At 55.7% G+C, this 24,443-nt stretch overlaps 2 protein-coding genes across 5 annotated transcripts in view; both read right to left on the bottom strand.

Annotated features, from left to right (window-relative positions):
* Positions 1-7,263, bottom strand: part of STARD3 (StAR related lipid transfer domain containing 3) — a 28,032-nt gene extending 20,769 nt beyond the window's left edge. For 3 of the 4 annotated variants that reach the window (XM_030923096.1, XM_030923098.1, XM_010379304.2), the window contains exon 1: positions 7,087-7,263. The gene's annotated coding sequence lies outside the window, so the exon portion shown is untranslated. The remainder of the gene's footprint in view (positions 1-7,086) is intronic. The other variant, XM_030923097.1, reaches the window with a different exon arrangement.
* A 429-nt stretch (positions 7,264-7,692) lies between these two features.
* PPP1R1B (protein phosphatase 1 regulatory inhibitor subunit 1B) lies at positions 7,693-18,244 on the bottom strand. The gene is made up of 8 exons (XM_010379311.2): positions 18,161-18,244; positions 17,662-17,829; positions 15,899-15,959; positions 15,575-15,597; positions 15,091-15,166; positions 11,056-11,259; positions 8,588-8,707; positions 7,693-8,498 (listed from the first exon to the last, which is right to left on the bottom strand). Exons 2-8 carry the CDS (start codon positions 17,740-17,742, stop codon positions 8,449-8,451), a joined length of 615 nt encoding a protein of 204 aa, XP_010377613.2. The 5' UTR covers positions 17,743-17,829; positions 18,161-18,244; the 3' UTR covers positions 7,693-8,448.
* Positions 18,245-24,443: the final 6,199 nt, after the last annotated feature.

Raw genomic sequence — 24,443 nt, forward strand, 5'->3', positions numbered from 1 at the left:
CTAACCACATAGACATTAACTACCGCTATCACTTCCAGTCAACCGGCCCTTTCCCACCTCCTAGCCTCCCAGGGAGGGCTGGGCCAAACTTTACAAGTTCCAGCTACAGCTTATTCCACAGAGCTGTGCTCTGGGACTCAGGGGGAAGGGGAACAAGTCTCATCTATATCCAAAGATGACTCACATCTCTGGGCAGAGTGAGTTCTCCAAATCCCCCAGAGGCTAGAGGAACAGTAGACACAGGTCTTCCACATATCCCCCTGCCATATTCCACAGGAAATGCTAGCACCAGCACCCCCTGCCCATGGGGGCTTCCCAGGGAGTCCCTAACTCAGTACAAACCAGGATCAGTGAAGCTGAGAGAACTGGACTCCATGCCAGGAGATGGGTCAAACCTCAGATTTCCACCTTGCTAGTCACTTAACCTCACCATGCCTCAGTTTCCTCCCCTGTAAAATGGGGTTAACAATATCACCTACTCCTTATAGGTTTATATGGATTAAATGACTTATTCAATGCAATGGCCTAGAAGAGATTCTGACACAGAGTGGTGGCTGCATGAGGGTTAGCTGGGATTACTTTCCTGCTCTTCCCCAGAGAAAGAGAGAGTCTTGAACTCTGACTGACTGGTGAGATGGCTTCAGGCCAGGCCTGGGGTTGTTTTGAGTCAAGCAGCCCTGTCAACGCCAAGTTAACGGAGAGTCCGCAGAGGGTAGAAGGCAGAGGCCCTGGGTGTGGAGGAGGTTGGCCTTGGTCTGTGTCCCACTGCTGGCTGGCCCAGGAGGGTGCTGGTTAGGGGAATGCAAGATAGCAGACCAGAGAGGCTGCACAGCATCCAGATGGGCCGGTGCAGAAGGCACAGATCCAGCTGGCCGTGGCCTCCGGTGGCACCCTACAGACATCATCTCCTTAATGCATCACACCCCCTCCCAGAAGCTATAGTGATGACTCATGGGAAGGAGAGCTGCCCACAGTCCCCCAGCCAGGAAGGGGCAGAGCGGAGCCAACCCCAGAGGAACATGACCTTCCCCCATGCCAGGCTGGGACCTTCTAAGTACAAATGTTGCTGTCTGCAAGAGCCCTTGCTAGCTGGGGGACAGTGTGTCAAGAGGCCCTCTTTGGGCTTAGCAGTCATCTGGTCACACCTCCCTTCCACATCCAACCATGAGCAAATCCTGTTGTCTCTTTCTGCAAAATCCGGCCAGTATCTGCCCATTGCTCACTTACTACTATGTTACCCTGTCCAGCCATCACCTCTACCTGCCACTCTTCCTTGTCCTCACCACTTCAGCCTGTTCTCAACACAGCAGCCACAGGGATCCTGTTAAAAACCAGACCACATCTCGCCAGTGCCCCAACCTCCAATGGTTTCTCCAGAATAAAGGCATAAATCCCCACCCTAGCCTACAAGTCCTTCTCTTCCCCTTTCCTCTTCCCCTCAAGCTCTCTACTCCAGTCACACTGGTCCCTCACTGTCCGCAGACGCATCAAGCATGCTCCTACTCCAGGGCCCTTGCACCTGCTGCTCTGTCGGGAGCTCCTCCCCAGGTCTTTGCATGACTTGCTCTCTCACTCCTATGCAAATGTCCCTTTGGAGAGACCATTCCTGAACCCTTATTTAGCCCCCACCCTCCATCCCTTACCCTGCTGTATTTTCCTTCACAGCACTTGTCACCCCTGACATATGATACATTCACTGGTCTGTGTTTACTGCCCGTCGTCTCCCACTGGAATGCAAACTCCATGAGAGCAAGGACTTCCTGTGCTTTGCTCCCTGCTGCATGCCCAGTACCAGAACTGTACCAGGCTCAGAGTGGGCTTCCAGGAAATGCACTGAACGGCCATTTATACCCTTCCCTACAGCAGCACATGCACAAGTGCACATGGACACTCACGCCCAGCTGGGAGAGCAGCCCCTCCCTGTCCAGGCTGCCTCTCCCAGAGCTGGACTCCACTCTCTGCGGGGGTCTTCCCCGCCCAGAGCCCAGGCACTCTCTCCACAAGAAGGCAAGAGGAACTGGTTTCCTGGGGGGCCTCAGGCAGGGTGCCTGCTCCCCTCCCTGAGCCTGACTTGTAGGGAGAAGGCTCAAGGTGAGTTAACCTTGAGTCTTTGATAACAGGGGAGGGTTAAGGAGGAGGGAGGACTCCAGACCCCAGCACTCTTCTTTTGCTATGGGGGTCAACACTCGCAGCCTCTACTCTGCTGATCATTGGCTGCTCCCAGGACACACCACAACCCATCGCCTGGGCTCCCTGTTTCCTCATTCCTGAATGACCTCCTTCCTTTGGGGGGAACTCTGGCGCTTCAGAGACTAGTTCAAACGTTACCTCCTGGGAAGAGCTTCTCCTCACCCTTCAGACTCCCCTGACCTTTCAGAACTCTGGGTCAGCACTTCCCTTATCATAGCTAGATGTCTCAAGGCCATCTGTCCTAAGCCCTTGAGGTCCAAGTCACAATCGCAGTGCCTGGCCATGATACATGTCTAGTAAGTTAGCCTGTGGATCCGTAATGTCCACCTTGGAACAGAGGAAAGGATGTGGGTTTGGGACTGGACACCAGTCCTGGAGGCAAAAACCTAACACCATTCCTTATTAGATTGTGTGCCCTTGACCAAACCACTGGGTTTCTCTGAACTTCAGCCTCCTTTTCTTTAAAATGGGGATAATATAGTGCCTCCTTCACAGAGCTTGAAGGGATTAGAAATAACACATGCAGTGTCTGTGCTTAATTAACAGCAGCTATTACTACTATTCTCCATGGGGACAGTGTTAGAGGCAGGGTGCTGGCCAGGCAGGTCCAGCATAGCTTTGCCCAAACTGAGAGTCCCAGCAGTACTGCTGAATGGAAGGGTAGACCCTGGCTTCAGGGGGCCGACCCAGAATGGCACTTTTTTTTTTTAAGAGACAGGTCTCACCATGTTGCCAGACTGGAGTGCAGTGGCTATTCACAGGCGCAATCATAGGACACTGTGGTCTCAAACTCCTAGGCTCAAGCCTCAGCCTCCCAAGTAACTCTGGGTCAGCACTTCCCTTATCACAGCCAGATGTCTCAAGGCCATCTGTCCTAAGCCCTTGAGGTCCAAGTCACAGTCACAGTGCCTGGCCACGGTACATGTCTAGTAAGTCAGCTAGTCTGTGGATCCGTAATGTCCACCCTGGAACAGGAAAAAGGGTACGGGTTTGGGGTTGGGCATCAATCCTGGAGTCAAAAACTTGGGAGTAGGTTCCCAAGTAGTTGAGCCTACAGGTATGTACCACTGCGCCTGGCGAGGATGGCACATTCAGGGTTACTGGCCCATGCCATCAGCCTCGGGACAGCTGGCTGACTGGCCCTACTGTAGCCCTCCACAGAGGATTTGGGAAATCCCCTGGAGAAGTGGGAGTGTAGAGAGAGGAGGACACAGCTACAATGACAAATAAGACCCAAAGCCAAAGCCTGGCTCCGTTTCTCCTTTCCTTCGGAGGAAGCGGAAGGCGAAGAGTTAAGCCAAACAGAAACAAGACTCACCACCACACACTCCTCCCCCGAGACGGGGAGGCTCTGCGGTTGCAGTGTACAGGAAGACCTTAACACACTGAGATCCACTCACCCTCCTTTCCCCCTTGTGCCAGGCCCTGTGAATCATCAGGGATGCCCCCAGTTCTGTGATTCCATGACCCCTGACCCACTCAGGGCCAGTGAATCAGGCCCCACCTGCCCCCTTCGTGCTGCTACTAAACCAATGAGGTCAAGTTCCCAAGGTTACTCTGGAAAGGGCCAGTCATCTTCGGGAGAAAAGGCTCTCTCAAGAAAAGGCTCCCAGAGGGCGAAGAACAAGGGGAGGTGGGGGGGAGGGGCGCAGTTTTAGCACAGGATCCTCCAGGCACCAACCCTGCCTGGACAAAGCCAGGATTAGCCTCTCCTCAGCCAGAAAAAGGGACACTTATCTTTTGTCCCACTGATGTGGCAGCTGCCCCCTTGGAGGCTGGGACCCCAAGGCAGTTTCTGGGAGACATGTAGACCTGGAGTCAGGAGACAGTTCTTTAAATCCCTGCTGAGTGATCTTGACCTTACCTCCCCTGAACCTCAGCTTCCTTATCTGTAAAGTAGAGCCAACAGGGTCTCGCACTCAGTGGAACAGGCACAAGCTGCCAGATGTGCTGGATTTTTGGTCTCCCGCACACTGCTCTCCCTTAACAAGTCTAGCTGTGTGAGAGCTCAACTTAATGCAACACGCAGGTACCAAGGGCTACAGCGTGCTGGACACAGTGCAAGTCCTGGGGCCACAGGACCCTGTTCTGGTCCATCAGGGACTCTGGGTCTGGTGAGGAAGACTGGCAGATAAATAATATCATGCTGTGATCAGCGCTTTCAGGGAGGAATGAACAAAGGACCGTGGGCTCCCAGAGAAGGGATCATCTGACCCAGGCTGGAACGAGTGAAGTCAAAAAAGCCACAGGGAGGAGGTCATCTGACCCTGGCCTTGAAGAGTCAGCATCTATCAGCTGGAGGCAAGGAGGGTGGGCATTACAGGCAGGCAAAAGAGCTCCAAAAAAGGCCCAGCCCAAAGGCATGCACCATGGCCCTACCCAGGGGGCCTGGCCCCAAACAGGAGGTACTAAGCCTCCAGAGCATACATGCCCCCAGGCATGGTCCCTGCTGGCTCCCAAGTCAAGGGATGCTTCCTTATGGCCAATACAGGAAAGGAATTGCCAGCCTCAGCAGAGGACGCTGCCTCTGTCTTCCTCAGCTCCGTCTCCCCTGTTCCCCCACCCAGCCACCATCTACTGGAGCTCTGTTCAGAGGACCCAGCTTTCTGATCTGAGCCCACTCCAGCCTCTGCCTCTTTCTGATAAAATCCTCCCCTCGCTTTATAGCCCCCATTAACTGTCAGCTCCTCAGAAGCCGCCCCTGGTCTTTTTCTCCCTCTAGTTCCCAGCTCTGTATACATTTCTCTAGATTGAATGCTTGCCATGTAACATGCACACATTTCCAGACTGATTTTCCCGAACAGACCAGGTCTGAGCCTTTTTCACTCTCGAATCTTCACTCAATAAATCCAGATCCTACCCCCCGTGTCCTCCACTCCAGCATTTTATTTATTGACAAAGAGCCAGGCTCTATCAAATGACTAGTAAGCCACATCGACCATCCTCAGACAACATCCTCATAACTGGTGAGCTATGTTGTCCTTACATAATAGTAATAACTATCTTTTTATTTATTTATTTGAGAAGCAGAATCTCACTCTGTCCCTCACACTAGAGTGCAGTGGCACAACCATACCCCACTGTAACTTCAGATTCTTGGGCTCAAGGGATCCTCCCATACGTACCACCATGCTCAGCTAGTTTTTTAAATTTTTGTAGCGATGGGGTCTCACTATGTTGCCCAGGCTAGTTGCAAACACCTGGCCTCAAGTTATCCTCCTGCCTTGCCTCCCAGAGTGTTGGGATTACATGCATATGCCACTGCACCCAGGCAACTCACTTTTATTGAGCATTCTTGTGCCTAGCACTGGTTTAAGACCTAAACCTACAATATTTCATTCAATCCTCACAACCCTATGAAGTAGGGACATTCCTACCTCCCTTTTACAAGTGAGGAAATTGCGCAACTGACTTCATCAAGGTCACCAAACAGGTCAGAACCCAGGCAGTCTGATCCAGGAGTCTGTATTCTCAGCTACTATGCTATTATGGACAGGGTGCTACAGGACAGAGGGGCAATTAACTTTGGGGGTTGGGGGTGTGCAGTGCTGCCTGCGCTGAAAAACCTGTAGAAGGTAGCTCAGCAGACAAGAGGAGGAGGTTTTCAAGCAGCGGGGGCTGGTGTGTGCAAAGATGATGAAGATATGAACAGCAAGGGTAGGCATGGCACATGCTGCAGTGCCATATTACTGGACCTTAGGGTGCACATAGGAGACTGCTAGGTCAGATCACAGAGAGCCGTGTAAATTGTGCTAGGCGTTCAGCACATAGGCAACAGAAAGCCAGAAAAAGGTTATCAGCAAGGAATTGGCACCATCAGACTTGTGTTCTAAAAGGATCACAAAAGTTCCAGTTTGGAGACGGGGTTGCAAGCTGCCAGGGCTGGACTGTTGGGAATTGACAACACATCAACAGCGTGGTAACAGAAGAGATGGAGTGGGTCCAGTGTGAAGGATGTTCACGAAGTTGGCAGTACTAGGTCACTTTTAAGATGTGGGACTTGAAAGAGAGGAGAAAGTGTAAGGTAATTACCAGATTTCCGCCTGGGTTGGGGTAGAGGAAGAATTAATCTGCACGTAAAAGACCAGTTCAAGTTTGGACCCGGTGAGCTCCACGTGAAGCAGAGCTGTCCCAATGGCCGCTGGATAGGCAAGCGTAGAGCTCCAGGGAAGGGCTGCGCTGAAGATGTGGATCCGGGTATTTAATTGGCGTAAAGCTGAAGCCGTCGGGGTAAATGAGACCACTGAGATTCAGTGTACAGAGCGAGGAGTTGGGTGACAGAAGAAAACGTGAAGCGGGACTTCTGACCGACTGTCAGAGCGGTAGGAAGAAAACCAGGAGACACTGACTAAACCAAAACAGGGGTGGGGTGGGGGAACGTGTCATTAGGAATGAGTGTCAATGGTACTATGGACCTCTAAGAACTGACGGCTTTAAAGGGCCCTTTTAATACCAATTAGGAAGTTATTCACAGCCGTTTCCAAAGGAAGTTGGGGAGACAGGGGATGACACTGAGACGCAGACCTACCGGAATGCGTGGATGTTTTCCTCTCATTCCAGATTCCGACCCCTCCCCATACCTGCCCCTGCTCGTAACACTCAGACACCTTCCCCTCGCCTCTCTCCTCAGTTAAGACGGAGGTTTTGGAAGGAGATCCCGAACGCCCTCCCCGGGCTCCCCAGGATAGGCGGGGTCGCCAAGAGTCAGTGCTGGAGACCCCGACCCGCGCGGGGCGGAGCGAGGCCAGGCAGAGGAAGGGGGCGGAACCTGAGACGCAGCGGGTGTGGGAAGGGTCGGATGGAACCCAGCATAGACAGCGGATGGGGAAGCGGGTTCGACCAGCGGGAGACGGTTCTCTCACGCCACCCGCTCCCAGCGACCGCTCCGGGACCCACCTGCTCCATGTCAGCCACGGCCCCGGCTCTTCCCGCCCCAGCCGCAGTCCGGCTCCGCAGCCTCAGTAGCTCCTCAGAGCGGAAGAAGATCTTCCAGCGGCGCCACTTCCGCCGCTGAGTCGGCCCCCGAGAGCGAAGCGGTACGTGCGTCCGCATGCGGTTCCGCCCCTTCGCCCCGCCTCCAGCCCTGCCCCTGCGCAGAAGCCGGCGCGAAGGCCGGAGTCAAACATAAGGGTAGGGGAGTGGAAAGAACACCAGGGCCGTAGTTATTAGGCCACACAGGCCTGGCTCTGAGGGAAAAAGGGGCATTTCCCGAGGGGAGCCCTGTGGGGATGGGGGAATCTTTGGAGGAATCCAGTTACTCGAGAAGGACTTCCCCACCCCACCCACCCCACCTGCCTCCTTCAGCTATCCAAGCAGGAGCTAGAACTCCTGTGGTTCTTCCTCTGAGTGCCCCGAGCCTGCTGTCTGCAGAAAGACTCCTAGACTACAGGATTGGACAGTAGGGTCAAAACCCTAACCTTTGGTTGACCACTGGTCTTCCCTATCAGGATGCCCCATGACCTCCCTTTTCCTCCCGCTTCCCCTGAAAGAGGAGTCTCAGCAGTTATTTACAAAGATTTATTACAGCACGGGAGGGGTTCAAGCCTGGAGTCAGGGAAAAAGGGGAAGGGGGCAGAGCAACTGGGGGACAAGGAAAACCTGGCGCCCCCTACCATGTGCCCCACTGGGGATATATACTAGGCGGCATTCCTGGCATCAAAGCACAAAACGCAACAAAGAAGTCTCGGCCAGTCCATCTTCCAGGCACCCAAGAGGAGCAAGGTGATTAAGGGAAGACTCCCAAAATGTTGAGGCTGTGGAGAAAAACGCCTTAGTCCTGGACCCTGGTAGAAGCCGGTGAGAGAAATGGTGACTTGGAATCCTCCATAGGAGAGTGGATGGGAAAGGATCTAAGGGTACCTCAAGGTTCTCAGGACCTCCTTTCCCCAGATCTTAGGGTCCTGCCCTGTGGGTCTCCGGTGTCCAGGGGAGAGGATCTGGGGAGAATTGTGAAGGGCAAATCCCTGTTCCCGGTTTTCTGGATTTTCCAGTGCGCGCTGTCTCACATCCCACCTCCCACTGGGTGAGTGGAGGAATGACTGGCAGGGGTAGGCATCAGGCAGCAAGTGCCCAGGATCCCTGGGCATCAGCCAAAGGTGGGCAAACAAGCAAACACAGACCAGCCTTAGTCTTCTAGAAGTCAGAAGCCGCAGCCCTAGCAGGCGAGGGAAAGGGCACAAAACAGGGTGAGGACAGAGTGGGTTTCTGGGGAACAGCGATGTCCCCTCCACTTCCTCCTGGGAGATGCAGGCTGGGTGCTTATGTGCCAGGCTCAGAGGGGGAAGGGTGCTGAGGTTCCTCCCCAGGCTCTGAAAGGCAAGCAGAGAGACACTGAGGGCCTGGCCCCATCCCCCGAGAACCCAGCCCCGCCTCCCCATTCCACACTCCCAAGCCTCACCACTTAGAGCTGGGTCTTCCACTTGGTCCTCAGAGCTTCCATCTCTCTCGGGCTCATCCAGAGGGGGTGGGCGCTCCCAGGGCCCCTCCAGACCCTGGCCACAGGTTGTCTTTTGCCCAGCTGGGAATGGGAAAGAGGAGATAAGAACACAGGCTCCGCATATCCATCTGGCTGTCCTGGAGTGTGAGCTAAGTCTCTGATGGCTGAGGTGAAGCTTTCCAGGGGCATCATGGCAGCATGGAGAGAGCACTGGGCTAGAACAGCTCTCCCAGCGACTAGCCATATGACTTACGTAAGTCAGTTAGTACCTTTCTGAAGGAAATAGTAAGGGGGAAATTGTGTAGATTACCTTAAACAAGATGTAATAGTGAATACCTTGCCCAGCCCAGCGCCAGCACCCAGGAGCCACTAGGAGTCATGGTGGTTTATATTGCCCCATCATAGGGCTGTCATCTGAGCCAGTGCCCTGCTGCTTTTGTTTTTGTTTGTTTCTTTTTGGTTTTTGTTTTTGAGATGGAGTCTCACTCTGTTGCCCAGGCTGGAGTGCAGTGGTGCAATCTCAGCTCCCTGCAACCTCCACCTCCCAGGTTCAGGGGATTCTCCTGCCTCAGCCTCCCAAGCAGCTGGGATTACACGTGCGTGCCACCGTGCCTGGCTAATTTTTGAATTTTTATTACAGACGAGGTTTCACCATGTTGGCCGGACTGGTCTTGAACTCCAGACCTCAAGTGATCCGCTGGCCTTGGCATCCCAAAGTGCTGGGATTACAGGCATGAGCCACTGCGCCCAGCCACTTGCTGTTTTTCCTGAGGGAACAGTCTCCTCTCACCCCTCTTCCACTGTTTTGGAGGGGTCTCAGTAGGAACTGATTCAGCTCTTCCAGCTGTCTCTTGCCCACAAAGGGCCTGAAGCCCAGCAACAGCTTTTGCCCCCATGGCCAATGCCCTCACTGCCAGATAGGCAGGCAGGAGGCCCAAGACGTTTTGTTTGCGTGGAAGAGCTGACAGCTTCTAGTAGGGGTGGTTGACTTTTTAGTATTCCCATAAATAATGAGACTAAACAGTTTAATGTACCCTAGGAGGGACAGATGTGGCGCAGCCTTCCATGGCCAGGCATGGAAGAAACCACCATGGAAGGGGGTGAAATCTTCCTGCCTAGAAAATCTCTGGGCCTTGGGACATTTTTTTTTTTTGTTTTTTGAGACAGAGTCTCGCTCTGTCGCCCAGGCTGGAATGCAGTGGCATGATTTCGGCTCACTGCAACCTCCGCCTCCCTGGTTCAAGTGATTCTCCTGCCTCAGCCTCCCAAGTAGCTAGAATTACAGGCACGTGCCACCACGCCAGCTAATTTTTTATATTTTTAGTAGAGATGGGGTTTCACTACGTTAGCCAGGATGGTCTCGATCTCCTGACCTCATGATCTGCCTGCCTCAGCCTCCCAAAGTGCTGGGACTACAGGTGTGAGCCACCACATCCAGCCTGGGACCTTTTTTTTTTTTTTTTTTTTTTTTTTTTGAGACAGAGTCTCGCTCTGTAGCCCAGGCTGGAGTGCAGTGGCCGGATCTCACCTCACTGCAAGCTCCGCCTCCCAGGTTTACGCCATTCTCCTGCCTCAGCCTCCCGAGTAGCTGGGACTACAGGCGCCCGCCACCTCACCCGGCTAGTTTTTTGTAATTTTTAGTAGAGACGGGGTTTCACCGTGTTAGCCAGGATGGTCTCAATCTCCTGACCTCGTGATCCGCCCGTCTCGGCCTCCCAAAGTGCTGGGATTACAGGCTTGAGCCACCGCGCCAGGCCCAGCCTGGGACCTTTTGTGGAGTGTTTTGGATCTGGAACATCTGGCTTAGAGGCCTTCTGTTACAGGTATTAGGCCCCTCCCTGGCCCCTCTCCCAGGCAGCTGAGGCTGGAGATGCAGAAGACAGGATTGGTTCTTGAATTTTAAATTCTACATCTAGACACTAGAGGGCACCCTCCCACTCCATCCTAGGAAGGAAAAAGAGGAGAAACAGACCTAACAATCCTGGAGTGGGCAAATAAATCAGGCAGCCCTCTGCATCCCAGCAGAGACCACATCCTAGGTTCAAAAATGCAGGTGAAATGCAGGTGACGGGGGTGTTGGACTCTCTTGGTCCTCCATCCCTGAATGTCCTCGCACCCCCTTACTACCATAGGTGGGAAGTCCTTTTTTGGCTCTAGCCTCAAACCCCAAACGGCCTGGGCCTTAATTCCCAGGGAAGAGAGGAATTATTAGGGAAAACCAGATTGGGAGAAGGACTGAGCCAAGGATGGAGGAAGCCCATGTCTCAGGTAGGTCTGAGTGCGAGGCACCCCATGGAGCGAGAAGACAGGGAGGCCCCTGTGGTGTCACTACAGTTTGCGTGTATGAGACACTAAATTAGAAGGGGACGTCCCCATATACTCAAGGAGGACCCACACCGAACCCACATGTCACAGGCCCTTCAGCTTACCAGACTGCCTGATGACCTTCAGGACTTCAGCCTGGCTGTCCTCTTCTTCCTCCTCTTCTTCATCCTCCTCCTCTTCCTCCTCATCTTCCTCTCTTGGATAACCCAGCTCCCGAAGCTCCCCCAGCTCATCCTCCTCCTCTGAGGCCTGGTTCTCATTCAAATTGCTGATAGACTGTAGGTGAGACTCAGCAATGCGCTGCACAGCTGGCCCAGAGGGGACCCAGGAAGGCAAGGGTCAGCCAGACACAGCCCATGGATCTGGAGATAGTGTGTGGCCCAGCCCCCAGCCTCCTTCCCATAGGCCTGGGGCAGAGAATACCCCCTCAGGGGCCCAAGTTCAAAGACCAAAGGTTACAGGTCAGCCTGATGGGGGTCAGACCAGGGCAGAGGCAGCCAGGGGTAGATTTGATCATGTTTGGCTCTCAAGCTGTCCCAAGATGCTAGCCCCCAGGAGGCTGCCACCAGGCAGCTCCCCCACACCATAGGGCACCAGGTTGGGCAAGACCAGGCGGGCACAGCAGCAGCTTAACATTCCCTGGCTGGAGAGCTTGATTTGCCAAGTACCCAGTACTGGAGACAGCATCTCCCAGCTTCAAGCCCAGGCAAAAGGCACAGGGCATATGGACCAGGGCCTGGGGATCTGCCACTTTCCATTTCTTGGGGGTGCCCAGCCTGCTGAGGGCTCACTGCTTACCCTGATCCTACCTCCCATGTGGTGCATAGTCCCCACTCCCTGGCACTGCCCAGTCATAGATGCCAATCCACATACTCCTGCCCCGGGCTCCAAGGGACAGAACAATTCTGAGGCTGAGGACATAATAGTCTGCAACCAGTGCAGTCTGTGCCTGGGGATGCGGCGTACTCAGATGCGGCCCCCACAATCTTGACCCACATCCCCAGGTTCCCAGCTCCCTCTGCGGTGACCTAGAAAGCAACCCCCCAGCCTCCAAAGACCTGCTCAGATAGGGCTGGGAAGGGAACAGTGTGGGCAGCTGGAAAGAAGTTTCCAAAAGATGGAAAGGAGCAAGGGGTTAGAGAAAGGGGCCAGGGCCAGGGGTTCTGGGGGATGGCAGAGGTTGAGGGGCCACTGAGGAGAGGCTGCAGGAGGTGGCGGGATCTTAGAGCATATGGGACACAAAGTTCCCAGGCCACAGACAAGGTGCTGAGGAGGGGCTGGGGGTGGGGGGATGGGGAGTTGCTGCAGCTCCTTGTTGGTCCGCCAGTGGCCCCTCCCCTCAGAAGGCCCAGGGGGGTAGGGCCAGGCTGGAAACCTCCGGCACAGTGAGCAGGGTGCCGTGCTCCTGCCAACTCGGGGACAGGCACAGAGGGTGCTTTGTATGTGCCCGCTGCCCCACCCAGCCCCCAGCTCCCAGCCCAGTACCTCCTGCTGGCTCTGGGCAAGCTATCCAGGCAATAAAAGCACAATAAATCACCTTGCCCTGACCTTGGGGACGCAGCGGAGCTTCATTTTGAGCCAAGTGTGAGAGCTCCGACCTTGGAGTACACCCCTCAAGCCAAGATTTAGTGCTGTGCCCTCTCTCCAGGGCCGTCGATTCTTCCCTGACAAGCCCCAACCCTGCCAGGCACCTTCCCTTGCCCACAAAGGGACCGAAGCCTACAAAACAGTGCCCTCCTGGTAGAGAAGGATCCATGAAGGCTGTGGGGGGAGGTAAGGCAGGAGAGCAGGTGGCAGCCCAGGCAGCTTCCTTCTCCCCCAGCGGGGGAGGAGAGTTCACTTCGTGAGCCACAGTGACAAGAGAAGGTGTGTGCAGCACCTGCGCTGGTGCCCCGTGAGCCTCCCTTGTCTCCCCCACCTCCCTCATGCATCCTGGGCTCTCTGGGGTCTCCCCATCACTCCTTCCAGGCTGTCTCCTTCTCTGCCCCACTCTGTGGGAGCCTGAACTCCCCCCATCCCAAGTCTCCCTTTTTCAGCTTGAAGGTCCCCAGCCTAGCCCCAGACTGGCCTCCCAGCTCTTGATCCCTTTCCTCTTCCCTGCCTCTACTCACCTGGACTCTCCTAAGATGTGGTCTAAAGGGGCAGTTGGGGGGTGCACATTTTTGGCCACTGCATGGTGCATGGTAGCACCCTGGCCCTAACATCTTCATCCCGGCCTGCTCCCCCATGCTGGTAGTCAAGAGCCAGGTCTTCCCCTCACATCCACCCAGCCTCTCCCTGCCCAGCCCAAGGTGGGAGGGAGAGGGGTTTCTTAAATTCTCTCCTGAGAAGATGCCACTTTCTCTCTCATGCCTGCTTTGGGGCCTTCCACGCACCCCTCTAGGTGGGGAGGTCCTTCCGGATGCTGAGCCACACTGCCCACTTGCTGCAGCTCTGACCTTTCGTTTTCCTGTACTGGGGAAAGTGAAATAACCCCTTCCCTTCTCTCCTCCCTTCCCAGCCTGTCCTCTTTGTTCCCAACCCTGGCAAGTGGGCTGACAGGTACACCTGTTGACCTTGGCTGGTGCTGGGAACTTATTAAACCCTCCACCGAAGCAGTTCCCAGCATACTCTTCCAGTAGCTCTCCCTCCCAACTTCCGGACGGGGCTGGCTGGGCAGGAAGAGCCCCAGGCAGGAGTTGAGGTGGGGGTTGGTAGGCATCAGGGCTTAGTCAGGAAGAGGGCCTCCTATCTCCTTCAGGTGTATCTCCCCAGCTCCCTGACTAGAAACCAAGCCTCTTCCAGGTTGGCCCAAAAGTACTCCTCTGACTCGCATCTCCTTTTCTTTGCACACCTTCTTCCGTCTTCCTGGACCTGGGATGCCCTCGACTGCCTGTTAAATTCCTATGATCCTTCAAATCCAAGCTTAAACATCTTTGTGTACCTTCTTTGACCCTTTTTTAAAATTATTATTTTTTCCTGAGACAGGATCTCACTCTGTAGCCCAGGCTGGAACACAGTGTTGCGATCATAGCTCACTGCAGCCTCAAACTTCTAGGATCAAGCAGTCTTCGTGCCTCAGCCTCCCAAGTATCTGGGACTACAGGTGCGCACCTCTATACTTAGCTCACTTTTTTTTTTTTTTTCTTGAGATGGAGTTTTGCTCTTTTTGCCAAGACTGGAGTGCAATGGCACAATCTCGGCTCACCACAACCTCTGCCTCCCAGGTTCAAGTGATTCTCCTGCCTCAGTCTCCCGAGCAGCTGGGATTACAGGAATGCGCCACCACGCCCAGCTAATTTTGTATTTTTAATAGAGACGGGGTTTCTCCATGTTGGTCATGCTGGTCTCAAACTCCCGACCTCAGGTGATCTGCCCGCCTCGGCCTCTCAAAGTGCTGGGATTGCAGGCGTGAGCCACCGTGCCAGGCCCACTTAGCTCGCTTTTTAAATTTTTCATAGAGATGGGGGTCTCACTGTATTGCCCAGGCTGGTCTCGAACTCCTAGGCTCAAGCAGTCCTCCCGTCTTGGCCTCCCAAAGTGCTGGAATTTCGGGTGTGAGCCACCTTTCTTGGCCCCTCCCTGACCCTTTGAGGCAAAGGCAGGGACCAAATCTGACTCGTCTTATTCTGCCCAGTGCCCACCAACTCGGCGTGGCATATACTAGGTGTTCAGTAAGTGTGTGCAAAAGGAATGGCTTGCTTTTCCATGGAGAAAGGGAAGCAGGAAAGAGGAGACCAGTGTGCAGATCTGTGCAAATGGGATGCAAATGGGAGGGGAGGCCAGGGGTGAAGCCCACAGGAGAAGGCGCCCTGGATGAGCAGGGGTGGGATGTGGTCCAGCACAGGCTGGTGAAGAGGAGCTGCAGGTGGAGTCCCTTCCACGCGGATGCCTGCTGTTGTCTTAGGCCAGCCATCTCTTTTCTTTCAAGCCCACAACCCGATGTTAAGGCCCACAGCTGCCCATTGCAGCCTCGGGGCTCCTGTGTTTTGCGAGGCCAGACTGAGAAAAAATTGGTCTTTACGTGGGGTTGTTGCGCCACGCTGACAGAGGGTTCTGTGTGGCCAGAAAATCCCTCCCCACTGACAAAAGCTCCCCCAGCGTCTGCCCAGTTCCAGAGATCAAGGGGACAGTCAGGAAGGTCGGTGGGGGGATAGTACCTTTCAGCGAAGGTGGTGTGTAGGCACAGGGGTTGGGTCTCTTCGACTTGAGATGGTGCCCCTCTCCTGAGGCTCTCTGCCAGGGGAAGTGCCAGGTTAAAGGGGCTCAGCAGAGGCCCCTTCCCTTCACCCTCCCTCCATTCCATCCCACCCATGGCCACCCAAGCGGACTGATTTTAGCCTCTGCTAATGGGTCCTGCACCTAGGCTGAGCCTCCCCACCCTGTGGCTTTGAGAGGGCCCCCATAAGCCATGGCCTGGTTTAGGGCAGGACTCTAGGTCCTGGAGGTTCCACCCTGAGTCTGAGCAGAGGAGGATCTGCTGGTGGCACCTGGCATGAGGCACTCTCAGAGGACTGCCCATTGATATGCTAATGTGTCCTCTTGGGTGGCACCCCATACTGGTTGGTTGTCACTGCAGGCACCCGTCCACCCCACCCCAAAGGGTCCAGGCATCCCTCCTTCCAGCTGCCCCAGGAAACTCACCTGGTGGGGGGAGGCTTCCTCCTCTGAGGAGGGCCACCAAAGCCAACCAAACCGGAACGAGTGAGGAGGAAGAGGAAGAGAGAGAAAGAATCCGAGTTATTTTCCCCAGGGTCTCAATCTCTGGGGACAGGGAAAGTGTGCCCTCTCCCTTCTGAGGCTGGGAGGTGTCATGTCAATAAATAAAGCCAATAGAGTTGGGTTCCCAGACCTTATCCACTCCCCAGTCTCCCGCTCTGACTCCTGTTCATGGAACTTCGGCAGGGCCCCTAGGAAGGCATCAGAGCTAGGGTGGGACAGGGGCTAAGTGGGCAGGGAGGGGCCTACCTGGCGAGGAGTGCTCTGAGAGCCGGAACAGCATGGCAGGCGTTGGTCTCCTGCGCCGGATCTAAGGAGAAGGAGGGAGGGGTGACAAGATAGATACCTGCAGCTCCCCCCACCCCACCCCAGATAGCAGGGAACAAACAGTGCTTTGGAGTCCCCGGGGAACCTTTGAATCAAAGTCTGTCAGAGCCAAAAGGAACTCTGTAGCTCTCCTAACCCCCTCATTTTATAGAGGTGAAAAAGCAGGACTCAGAGAGGTTTGGCAGTGTGCTCAAGGCCACACAGCACACCAAGTCCAAAGGACAAGAAAAACCCCAGTCACCGACTCCCAGGCCTTTCCCACTCCATGGCCACTCCAGAACAGACATTTCCCTTCCTGTCTTCTCCCACCAAGGCCCTTCCTCTCCCCAGTTTCTGAAAACATCAGACCTCAGAAGCCAAAGCTGGCTATAGCTGCAGCTGCCAGGGCTGGGCCCTGGGGAAGATGCCCCACGGGTCATGGCACCCACGTGGCCCTGCCCACCTAAGATCAGTTCAAGGGCTCCAAACAAGCTGGATCCAGCTTTTCAGAAGGAGACCAAGCCAGGGCACTGCAGGCATCCCCCACCTCCAGCTGAGGCTCAGGGACCCACAGGGGCCTGGGGGGGACCTCTCTGGGGGCCTGGGTTTGGGCTTCTCTGCCAGTGTCTGTAAGGTTGCAGAACTCTTCACCCAGGCCTTGTGAGAAATAAAAAGTTGCCCTCCTTGCTACGTGAGCCAAGCTGAATTGGGGGGAGGCGGGTGCTGAGCACTCCCAGCAACTGACCCCCCACCTCCCAGCTTGGCAATCAGACCAACTGTCAGTTAATTAGGTCCCTGTTGAGCTCCAGGGAAATGCACAAAGAGAACCAGGTGAGTTAAGCTGAAACTGCCACCTCCCCTGCCAAGCTCCCCACAACACCCTCCCTACCCAAAGCTGCTTAGGCCCAGGACTGTACCCCCTGCCCTCTATCTCCCCCCACAATGACTTGGCCCCCTCCTCACTGCTCGGTGGGGAGCCAGCTGCATCTCAGCAACAAGTGACCCCTGCTCCACTAGGGATGGGAAGTGGAGCCCTCTGTCACAGCACCCCCCAAACTTTGGAAGCCCCTCAGCCCCCAAGAGGGCTCTCCGGATGACTCAGTAGTCCGTAGGAAGACGCCTGGCTTTGTGATGACTCGTCACCTCTCCCTCCTTGGGGTTGGGGCTCTGGGGCCTGACAGCAGGAGGTCAGAGCAAGGTTCTGGCGACCCCAGCCCAGGCACACATGCGGGACTAGAGAGGGACAGGGCAGTGGGGTCACCCAGTCGCAACCTCACACTCCCGCCCTGGGTGGCAGGATCAGTGTCCGCCGCTGCTCACATCTGACCAGCTCTGGGCTGGAGCCAGGCGAGCGGTCCCGGTGGTAGCCTATTAGACCGACTACCCTTTGGGGACTGTGCTGGGACCAAAGGACGCCCCACTCCCGGACGGTCTGGAATCGGCCTGTCCCCCCACCCCCGCACCCCCAGCCTCACTGCCAGGAACTCTCTGGCTCCGGGATTAGGACCGAAGCCGCGGGAAAAAGTTGCACGAGTCTCCAGCTAACTTCACACGCGGCCCCGCACCCAGTCCTGACAGAGGCAGAGCCCGGCTCCCCTTGCGCGCCCACCCCCAGGCCAGTCCGGCCGGGGCAGCTCCCTGCGAGTGCGAAGAAGCCCCGCGGGGTGTGTCGGGGACACTGCTGGAGTGAGGCGCGGGCCGCTTACCATCTCCACCTGGCGGGGGTCGAGCTGGCTAGGGGGCGCGGGCACCGAGAACTGGATCTTCTTGCGGTCCTTGGGGTCCATGGCGCGCGGGGTGGGCGGCGGGGCTGGGAAGCGCGACTCGGGGTCCCGGCGGCGGTCTGTGCTGGGCTCCCCCACGCAGGTGGCGGGCTGTGCGGCGGGAGGAGGAGGAGGGCTGTTCGCTCACAGATAAAAATACCGCGCCCGCCGAGGGGAGGGCGCGGGAGCGGGAGGAGGGTCGGCGCCCGGGCTGGGCGCGCCCCCAGGCTCTCGGGACTCTGGGCTCGCCCCCCGCGCTCGCTGAGCCGGGTCTGTGCCTCGCTCCCTCGCGCTCCCCGGCCTGGGTGTCTCTGCGTCTCGGTGTCTCTCCCCTCCTGAGTGTCTGCGTGTCTCCCCTCTCTCTGCCTCTCGCGCCCTTCTCCACCTCCCTCCCTCAGCCTCTCCTCCTCTCCGCTTGTGTCGCTGCCTCTGCCAGGCTCACCCCTCCGGTCCCAGCTTTGGGGTCCCCAGCCCGTCCCCTCCCCCTGGGACTGGCGCCCGGGTGCTCGGAGGGAGGGCTTAGAGGAAACTGGCCAATGAGCACGGAGAATCGTGTTCTCCTGGGGCTGGGAGGAGGGTGGGAGTTAGAGCCAAGGCCGGGAGAGCCGGCTGGGGGGCCCCCTGCGGTCTCCCCAGAACTTGAAGCTGCATTATTGATGGCGTCCAGCAGAGAGGATAAAGGGGGAGGGAGGGGGAGAGGGGCAGCGGGGAGGCAGGACTCTGGCTTTAACCCCTTCGTGGTCCTGGCACTGGGAATTTCAGGGAGGCCTGTGAGGTCGTGGGGAGAGTACCAGCCTGTCACGCTGTGAATGGGGGTGTCCTGGAAAGGCATCGAGTGTGACCGAGTTGTGTGTGGGAGGACACGTGTCAGTCATCGTGGCAGGGAGAGTGTGCAGGGGAGTGCTGGGGCCCTTTGGTGCCCATAGCCTGGGAGTGTGTGTTGGGGGGTCGGTGTGGTGTGTGTCTGTGTAAGTGTGTCAGAGTGTCAAAGATGCAGGTGTGAGTGGCAGGATGTGGGAGGACTGCGTGTGTGCGGGGGAGGGTGTGGGTGTCGGGGAGGATGTCAGAGGCTGTCAAGGTGATGGGCAGGCGTGTGCCAGCTTGCAGGGAGTGGGGGACTGTATCCACAGCTCCCGCCGTGCAGTTGCTGAGGGTATGAGGTTGTGAATGTGTGAGCGTTCCTGTGAGGGAGAAGGGGAATGCGCCCTGCCATGATGTACCCTGGATTCACGTGGCTCCTGTCTTTCCTCTCCAGATCTAATGGGGTGGGGAGGACAGGACCGACCCAGAGTTGGGCGGTTTGGGGGCTGCCTATACACGTGCCATCACGTGTGTGAATTTGGTGCATTCAGAAGCAGGGTTGGGGGAGACAGGTGTGAGTCTCTCTCTCTCTAGAGGTGTTTGTGTGTGTCTCTGGAGCGGGAACAGGAGGAGCTGGCCCTGTGGGTGGAATGTCCCTGTCTATCTGTCCGGGCCTTGGGTACCTTTGCCGGAGCTGCTGTTTCCCTCCTTGGGGCTGCGCAGAGGGTCTGAATGCTTCTGTCTAGCACTGAGAGGGTGCCTGTGGAGGCGTGTACGTAGCATGTCTTCCTGGGGCTCTGTTTGTGTTGGCGTCCTCTCTCCTGGTCACTCTCAGGCCTGAAACTGCCAGGAGCCTTCCCTACCCCCAATCCTCCTGCAGCTTTTCCACTCCCAGCCCCAGCATCTGGGTCCTTGGTGGAGTGAGAGGCCAGAGGAATCTTCTGGAATTGGGGTCAGGGCCCACTCTGAGGGTGAGGGAAAGAGTGGCAGGAGGGCCAGAGTGTTGCTCATAGGAGCGGGATGTCCTGGTCACCCAGCTCCACATCAGCCAACCCCAGGCCTGGCTCAAGTCCCTGTATGTTTGTTGACTTATATACTTGTTGGGAAACAGCCGGATGCCAAGTTGTCAGCCCAGGGGTGTAGGCATCTCTGGCAGCCCCTAGCTTGGCGCAGAACCTCTGTCGAAGATGGGGTGTGGTGGGGAGTGCAAAGGCCAATTTGGCAATGCCTTGGGAGGGTAAATAAGGAGGCCCTGAAAGGAAGAAGGGGTACAGGAAGGGCATGACCCAGGCAGTGGCCCGGACAGCCACTGGGTGGGCAGAGGTGGGGAAGGGGCTTGTGGCCAGTGCTGGCGGTGTGGGGAAGGATCGTGAGGATGAAGGGGACAGAGGACAGCTGGGAGGGTGATGAGAGGATGGAGACAGGGAGGCATGACCACCAGTTGCACCTCAGAGCCTGTCGGAGCTGAAAAGGCCTCAGGGAACATGGCAGCTGAGCCCCATTTGAGCAGGAGGGCTTATTTACGGAGGCTCTGCTGAACTTATTGGAGCTCTGGGAGACCCCAGATCAGGAAACATTCCCCGGATCCCAGGCTGGGGCAGCTGAGAAGGGAAATGAGAGCAGAGAAGCCTCCCTCTCAGCTAGGCCTGGAAGATGAGGTCTTTGGGAGCAGAGGGATGGTGTTTGCCCATCTCCCTCAGCCTGTGGCCAGGCACCCACACTTCTGGCATCTAAATCCTGGGGCCAAGAAGGGTGGGGAAGACTGGCTGACAGAGGGACAGACACAGGGGACAGACACGAAGGAGGAGGAAGAGATTGTACAGAGACAGGACGTGAGAGAGAGATTGGGGGGAGAGAGGAGAAAGCAAAGTGGGACAGAAAACATGGTTGAGAGATGGAGAGACAAAGGGAGGCAGAGAGAGAGAGGGAGCCCCACAACGGAGAAAGGCAGAAGACAGAGATGGAGAGAGAGTAAAAATAGCTCAGCATTAAGATAATTGCAGCTCACAGCTCTGCCCTCCGTTAGGAATTAAATTAGGTTTTATTACTTTGATTTTTCTCTCCTGGATCCTACGCGACTTCTCAAGAACTTGGGGAAAAGTTTTTCAGGTGGGCGGCCAGGTGGTGGGGGCTGCGTGGGCGACAGAGGAGGAAGGGGATGGGACTCCAGGGAGCTGGGGGAGGGGTGGGCAAGGGCAAGGAGTGGGGAGGGGCTGCTGGGGACAGTGGAGCCAGGCAGGGGCTGGGGGAGGTGGCCAGGACCAGGCACAGGGTGGGGGTGGGAGGGCGCTGAGAAGCAAAGGGCCAGGGTGCCCTGCATTCACTTTGACTTAGAATTAATCATATGCAAATAAGATGTAAAAATAATATGCCACTCCTTGGTTATTATTCTTGGGTTAGAAGCACAGGCGGTTGGGTCCAAGGAACAAATTCAAGACCTCATTTGACTTAACTCTGATTGAACTGTGGGTCTCTCTGCTTGGACTGACAGAAAAAGTTGGTGGTAGGGTGTCTATTGATGTGCCATAGGTCTGAGTACACTATTTTGAGGCGTTTCTTTCCCATGATGTATCTTCATGCCATTGCTGGATGCCTGCCGCGGGGCCTGGCGTGCAGGAGGCCCTGCATTCACCTCTGGAGGGAAAATTTGGGAGGGTGGTGTGAGGCCTTTGCCCTCTTCCCCGGATTGGGGGAGAAGGGGCACTCGGATCTGTCCCCCACTCCTCCCAAGCAAGATGTGTTTACCTGGACAGAACATCAGCTGGAAATTCCCAACCCTGGGTAGGAATTTCAGATCTGTAACTTACTGTGTGAACTTGGACACATTTCTTAACTACTCTCTGTGCCTCAGTTTCCTTATGCTTCAGAGCACACCTCACATGGTGGCTGTGACGATTCAATAGGAAGAAAAATAAAGCCCCTGCCAGGGCAGGATTCCTGATAGCCCTTGATCGAGTTTCCGGCTTCCCCAGAGCTCTCGGGATGTGCATCCGGAAAGAGCCGGCAGGTGGCGGAGTCGGCCAGGGTTTGGGTAGCTACTGCAGGCACTGAGGGTCTGGAGTTGGGCATCATACCCGTGACCTTGACACCACAGAGCTGAGCTGGCTGGGTTGGCATGTGGCAGCTGGAAGGGAGGCCCCGGAAGTCCCAGGAAGCACCCTGAGAGGAGCCGGGAGTGCTGGCTGGGAGCCCTGGGTGTGTTTCCCTGCCCTTGGGGGAAGGGAGAAGTGGGGACGGAGGAGGAAGAGGAATTCCAAGGCCCACCTCCCCTGGGGAAGGCCGTGTACCCAAGAGCAGAGGGCAAGGACACCCTCGATAGGAGCAGTGGTGGCACCAGGACAGGTGGACAACAATCTGAGACGTTCATTTATACACGGACTCATTCATTCATTCACCCATCAACCGTCCCTTTGCCCATTCAGTAAATTCACATTGGGTGCTTAGGTGCTTTGTTCCAAATTTTGTGGAGTTACAGTTTGCATACAATAAAGTGTTAAATATACATTTCAATGAGTTTTTGGAAATTTATATAGCATTTGACCACCACCACAATACAGATATATAATGTTTCTGTCACCCCAGAACGTTCGTTTTTGCTCCAATCCAAGTCAATCTCCCTTCTCCCCTCATTGGGTATATCGTAACTCTTAGCACACTATTTTGATACGTGTCTTTCTCATCATTTTTTTTTTTTTTTTTTTGAGACAGGGTCTTGCTCTGTTGCCCAGGCTGGAGGGCAGTGGCGCCATCACGGCTCACTGCAGCCTCGACCTCCTAGGCTCAACCGATCCTCCTGCCTCAGCCTTCTGTGTTGCTGGAACTACAGATGTACACCACCACAGCTGGCTAATTTTTTTATATTATTTTTTGTAGAGACAGGGTCTCACTTTGTTGCCCAGGCTGGTCTGGAACTCCTGGGCTCAAGTGATCCTTCTGCCTTGGCCTCCCAAAGGGCTGGGATTACAGGCGTGAACCACCGTCGTCGGCCGTCATCTCTGTTTACATCATCACCGACCTGCCACAGTACCCAGAATACAGCAGGCACTGCATGACGCCCAGAGGATGGTTTGAGAAGTGAATGAATAGATGAATACATGAGTCAGAAATTGACAACAGTTACATATAGGGAGCCTCTGTGCTGGGCACCGGGCTAGGCCCTTCCTATGCACTCTCATTTAATCCTTGCTGGTATCCTTCCAATTCACAGATGAGGCTATTAGATTCAGAGAGGTTCAGCAGCTTTTGCCCAGAGCCTGGGTTCAAACGCAGACAGTCTAACTCCAGAGCCCTCCCGCTTTAACTGCTGCTTTTAACACGTTCAGGATGGACGCGTGGAAGATCGCGTGCACGCACTGCAGCGGGCTCCTCTCTTTCTCTGCCCTGGACCAGGTTTCTCTCTCGCTCAGTCCCGCCAGTTTGGACCGTTCTCGGGAGCAGCAGAAATCAATGTGCGGAGGCTGCCCTCTGGTGGCACAAATGAGTACAGCCTTATATGTGCCCTCTGGCGCCCCCAGGTGGGAGCTGGGAGGTTGTTGAGAAGAGAGCAAGCTGCAGCCCACAGGGGGGCAGCCTCAGCCCCCGGCACCTGGAGACCCCCTGCTCTGGCCACTGCCTGGTGCCCCCCGAGGTGCCAGCTGAGGCTGCCCCCGAAGAATGCCAGCTGCCGGAGCCCGCCGCCTCCCACTCCCTCCACCAGCTTCACACACTCCAATCCCGGTCCAGTCGGCTGCTTCCATTCCCTGAAGAAGAGGCCCTAAAGTTAAAACAGCTGTTAATTTATAAACCAATTTTTCCGTGACTGCTTAATAAATCGCCAGCAGCTGCTCTGCCCCGTCCTCCTGCCCAGGCACCCGGCCCCGGGGGCTACATGGAGAAGCTCAGAGCCGCCAGCCTGCCCCTCCTGCCTTCTTTCTCCAACCTCTCCAACTTGCCCCCATTCACCCAGAAACTGGGCATCTTGCGGGGCTGTGGGCGGGGGCGGGGTTGTGGACCTTGATGAACCCAGCTTCTCTGGTCGTCAGTGGAGTGCTGAGACAGGGATGAGTTTTCTTTCCTAATGGGCTGCAGCCCAAGGGCCATCCCTCCGTAAGTCCCACAATCCCCACATCCCACCGGACTTCCAGGTCCAGAAGGTGGGTGTCAAAGGTTTCTCTAGTTCTGGGGAAATGAGGGTGTCCAGATTCCCTGGGGAAGCCCCCCTGAGGCACCAGGAGGTAAGGGGGTCCTGAGAGCACTGGAATCCCAGTGTTCTGTCTCAGGGTGGACCCCCTGACAGATGCTAACAGACTCCCTGACCCTGCTGTGCTCTCAAGGGTGGGCTGTGAAGAGGCAAGAGAGGCTGGGATAGCATCCTGTTCTGGAGCTCCTGGTGCTTGCTCACCCGTCCTGAAGCTCTAGTGAGGAGGGATCGGGGCCACCTGAACACTCACTTTGCCCAGCTTCTACTAACATATAAACAGCATCATGAAAATTCATGTGGGGCAGGCAGGGCCGTGTGAACTGCAGGCTTGAGGCCTGTTCTTTCTCTTTGCATCTGCAAGTTTCAAAGGCACCCAGGGTGAAAGGCCAGCTGCCACCATGATCCCTGACTGCTGGGCAAGGGGGTCAATCTGGCTCAGCGTGTGCAGGGTGGTGAAGCACCCCAGCTCAGAAGTTCAAGTCCCAGTTCTACCACTTACTAGCTGTGTGACCTTGGCCAAGTCATTTAACCTCTCTCCTTCCTTGGTGTCTCCATTTAGAAAATGGGGATAACAATAGAATTTTAAAAACTAAGCAAGTTGATGCTCATAAGCACACAGTTTAAAAATGTGATTTATTACAAAGTGATGCTTAGTATTATCTTCTCGTCCCCCTGCTGGAGACCGAAGCTCCTGGAAAACCCAAATAGGAAAGCCAAATAGCAATTATTGTGGTAGGGGTACCCA

Source organism: Rhinopithecus roxellana, chromosome 19, assembly GCF_007565055.1.
Source record: "Rhinopithecus roxellana isolate Shanxi Qingling chromosome 19, ASM756505v1, whole genome shotgun sequence".
NCBI classification, from domain to species: Eukaryota; Metazoa; Chordata; class Mammalia; order Primates; family Cercopithecidae; genus Rhinopithecus; species Rhinopithecus roxellana.

Excerpts from the sequence above, each read along its gene's own strand:
- PPP1R1B (XM_010379311.2), bottom strand. The coding sequence starts at position 17,742 with ATGGACCCCAAGGACCGCAAGAAGATCCAGTTCTCGGTGCCCGCGCCC. Across the intron at positions 15,960-17,661 it reads ACCCCCGCCAGGTGGAGATG|ATCCGGCGCAGGAGACCAAC; the intron begins GTAAGCGGCCCG and ends CCTTCTCCTTAG. Across the intron at positions 15,598-15,898 it reads CTCAGAGCACTCCTCGCCAG|AGGAGGAAGCCTCCCCCCAC; the intron begins GTAGGCCCCTCC and ends GGCCCTCCTCAG.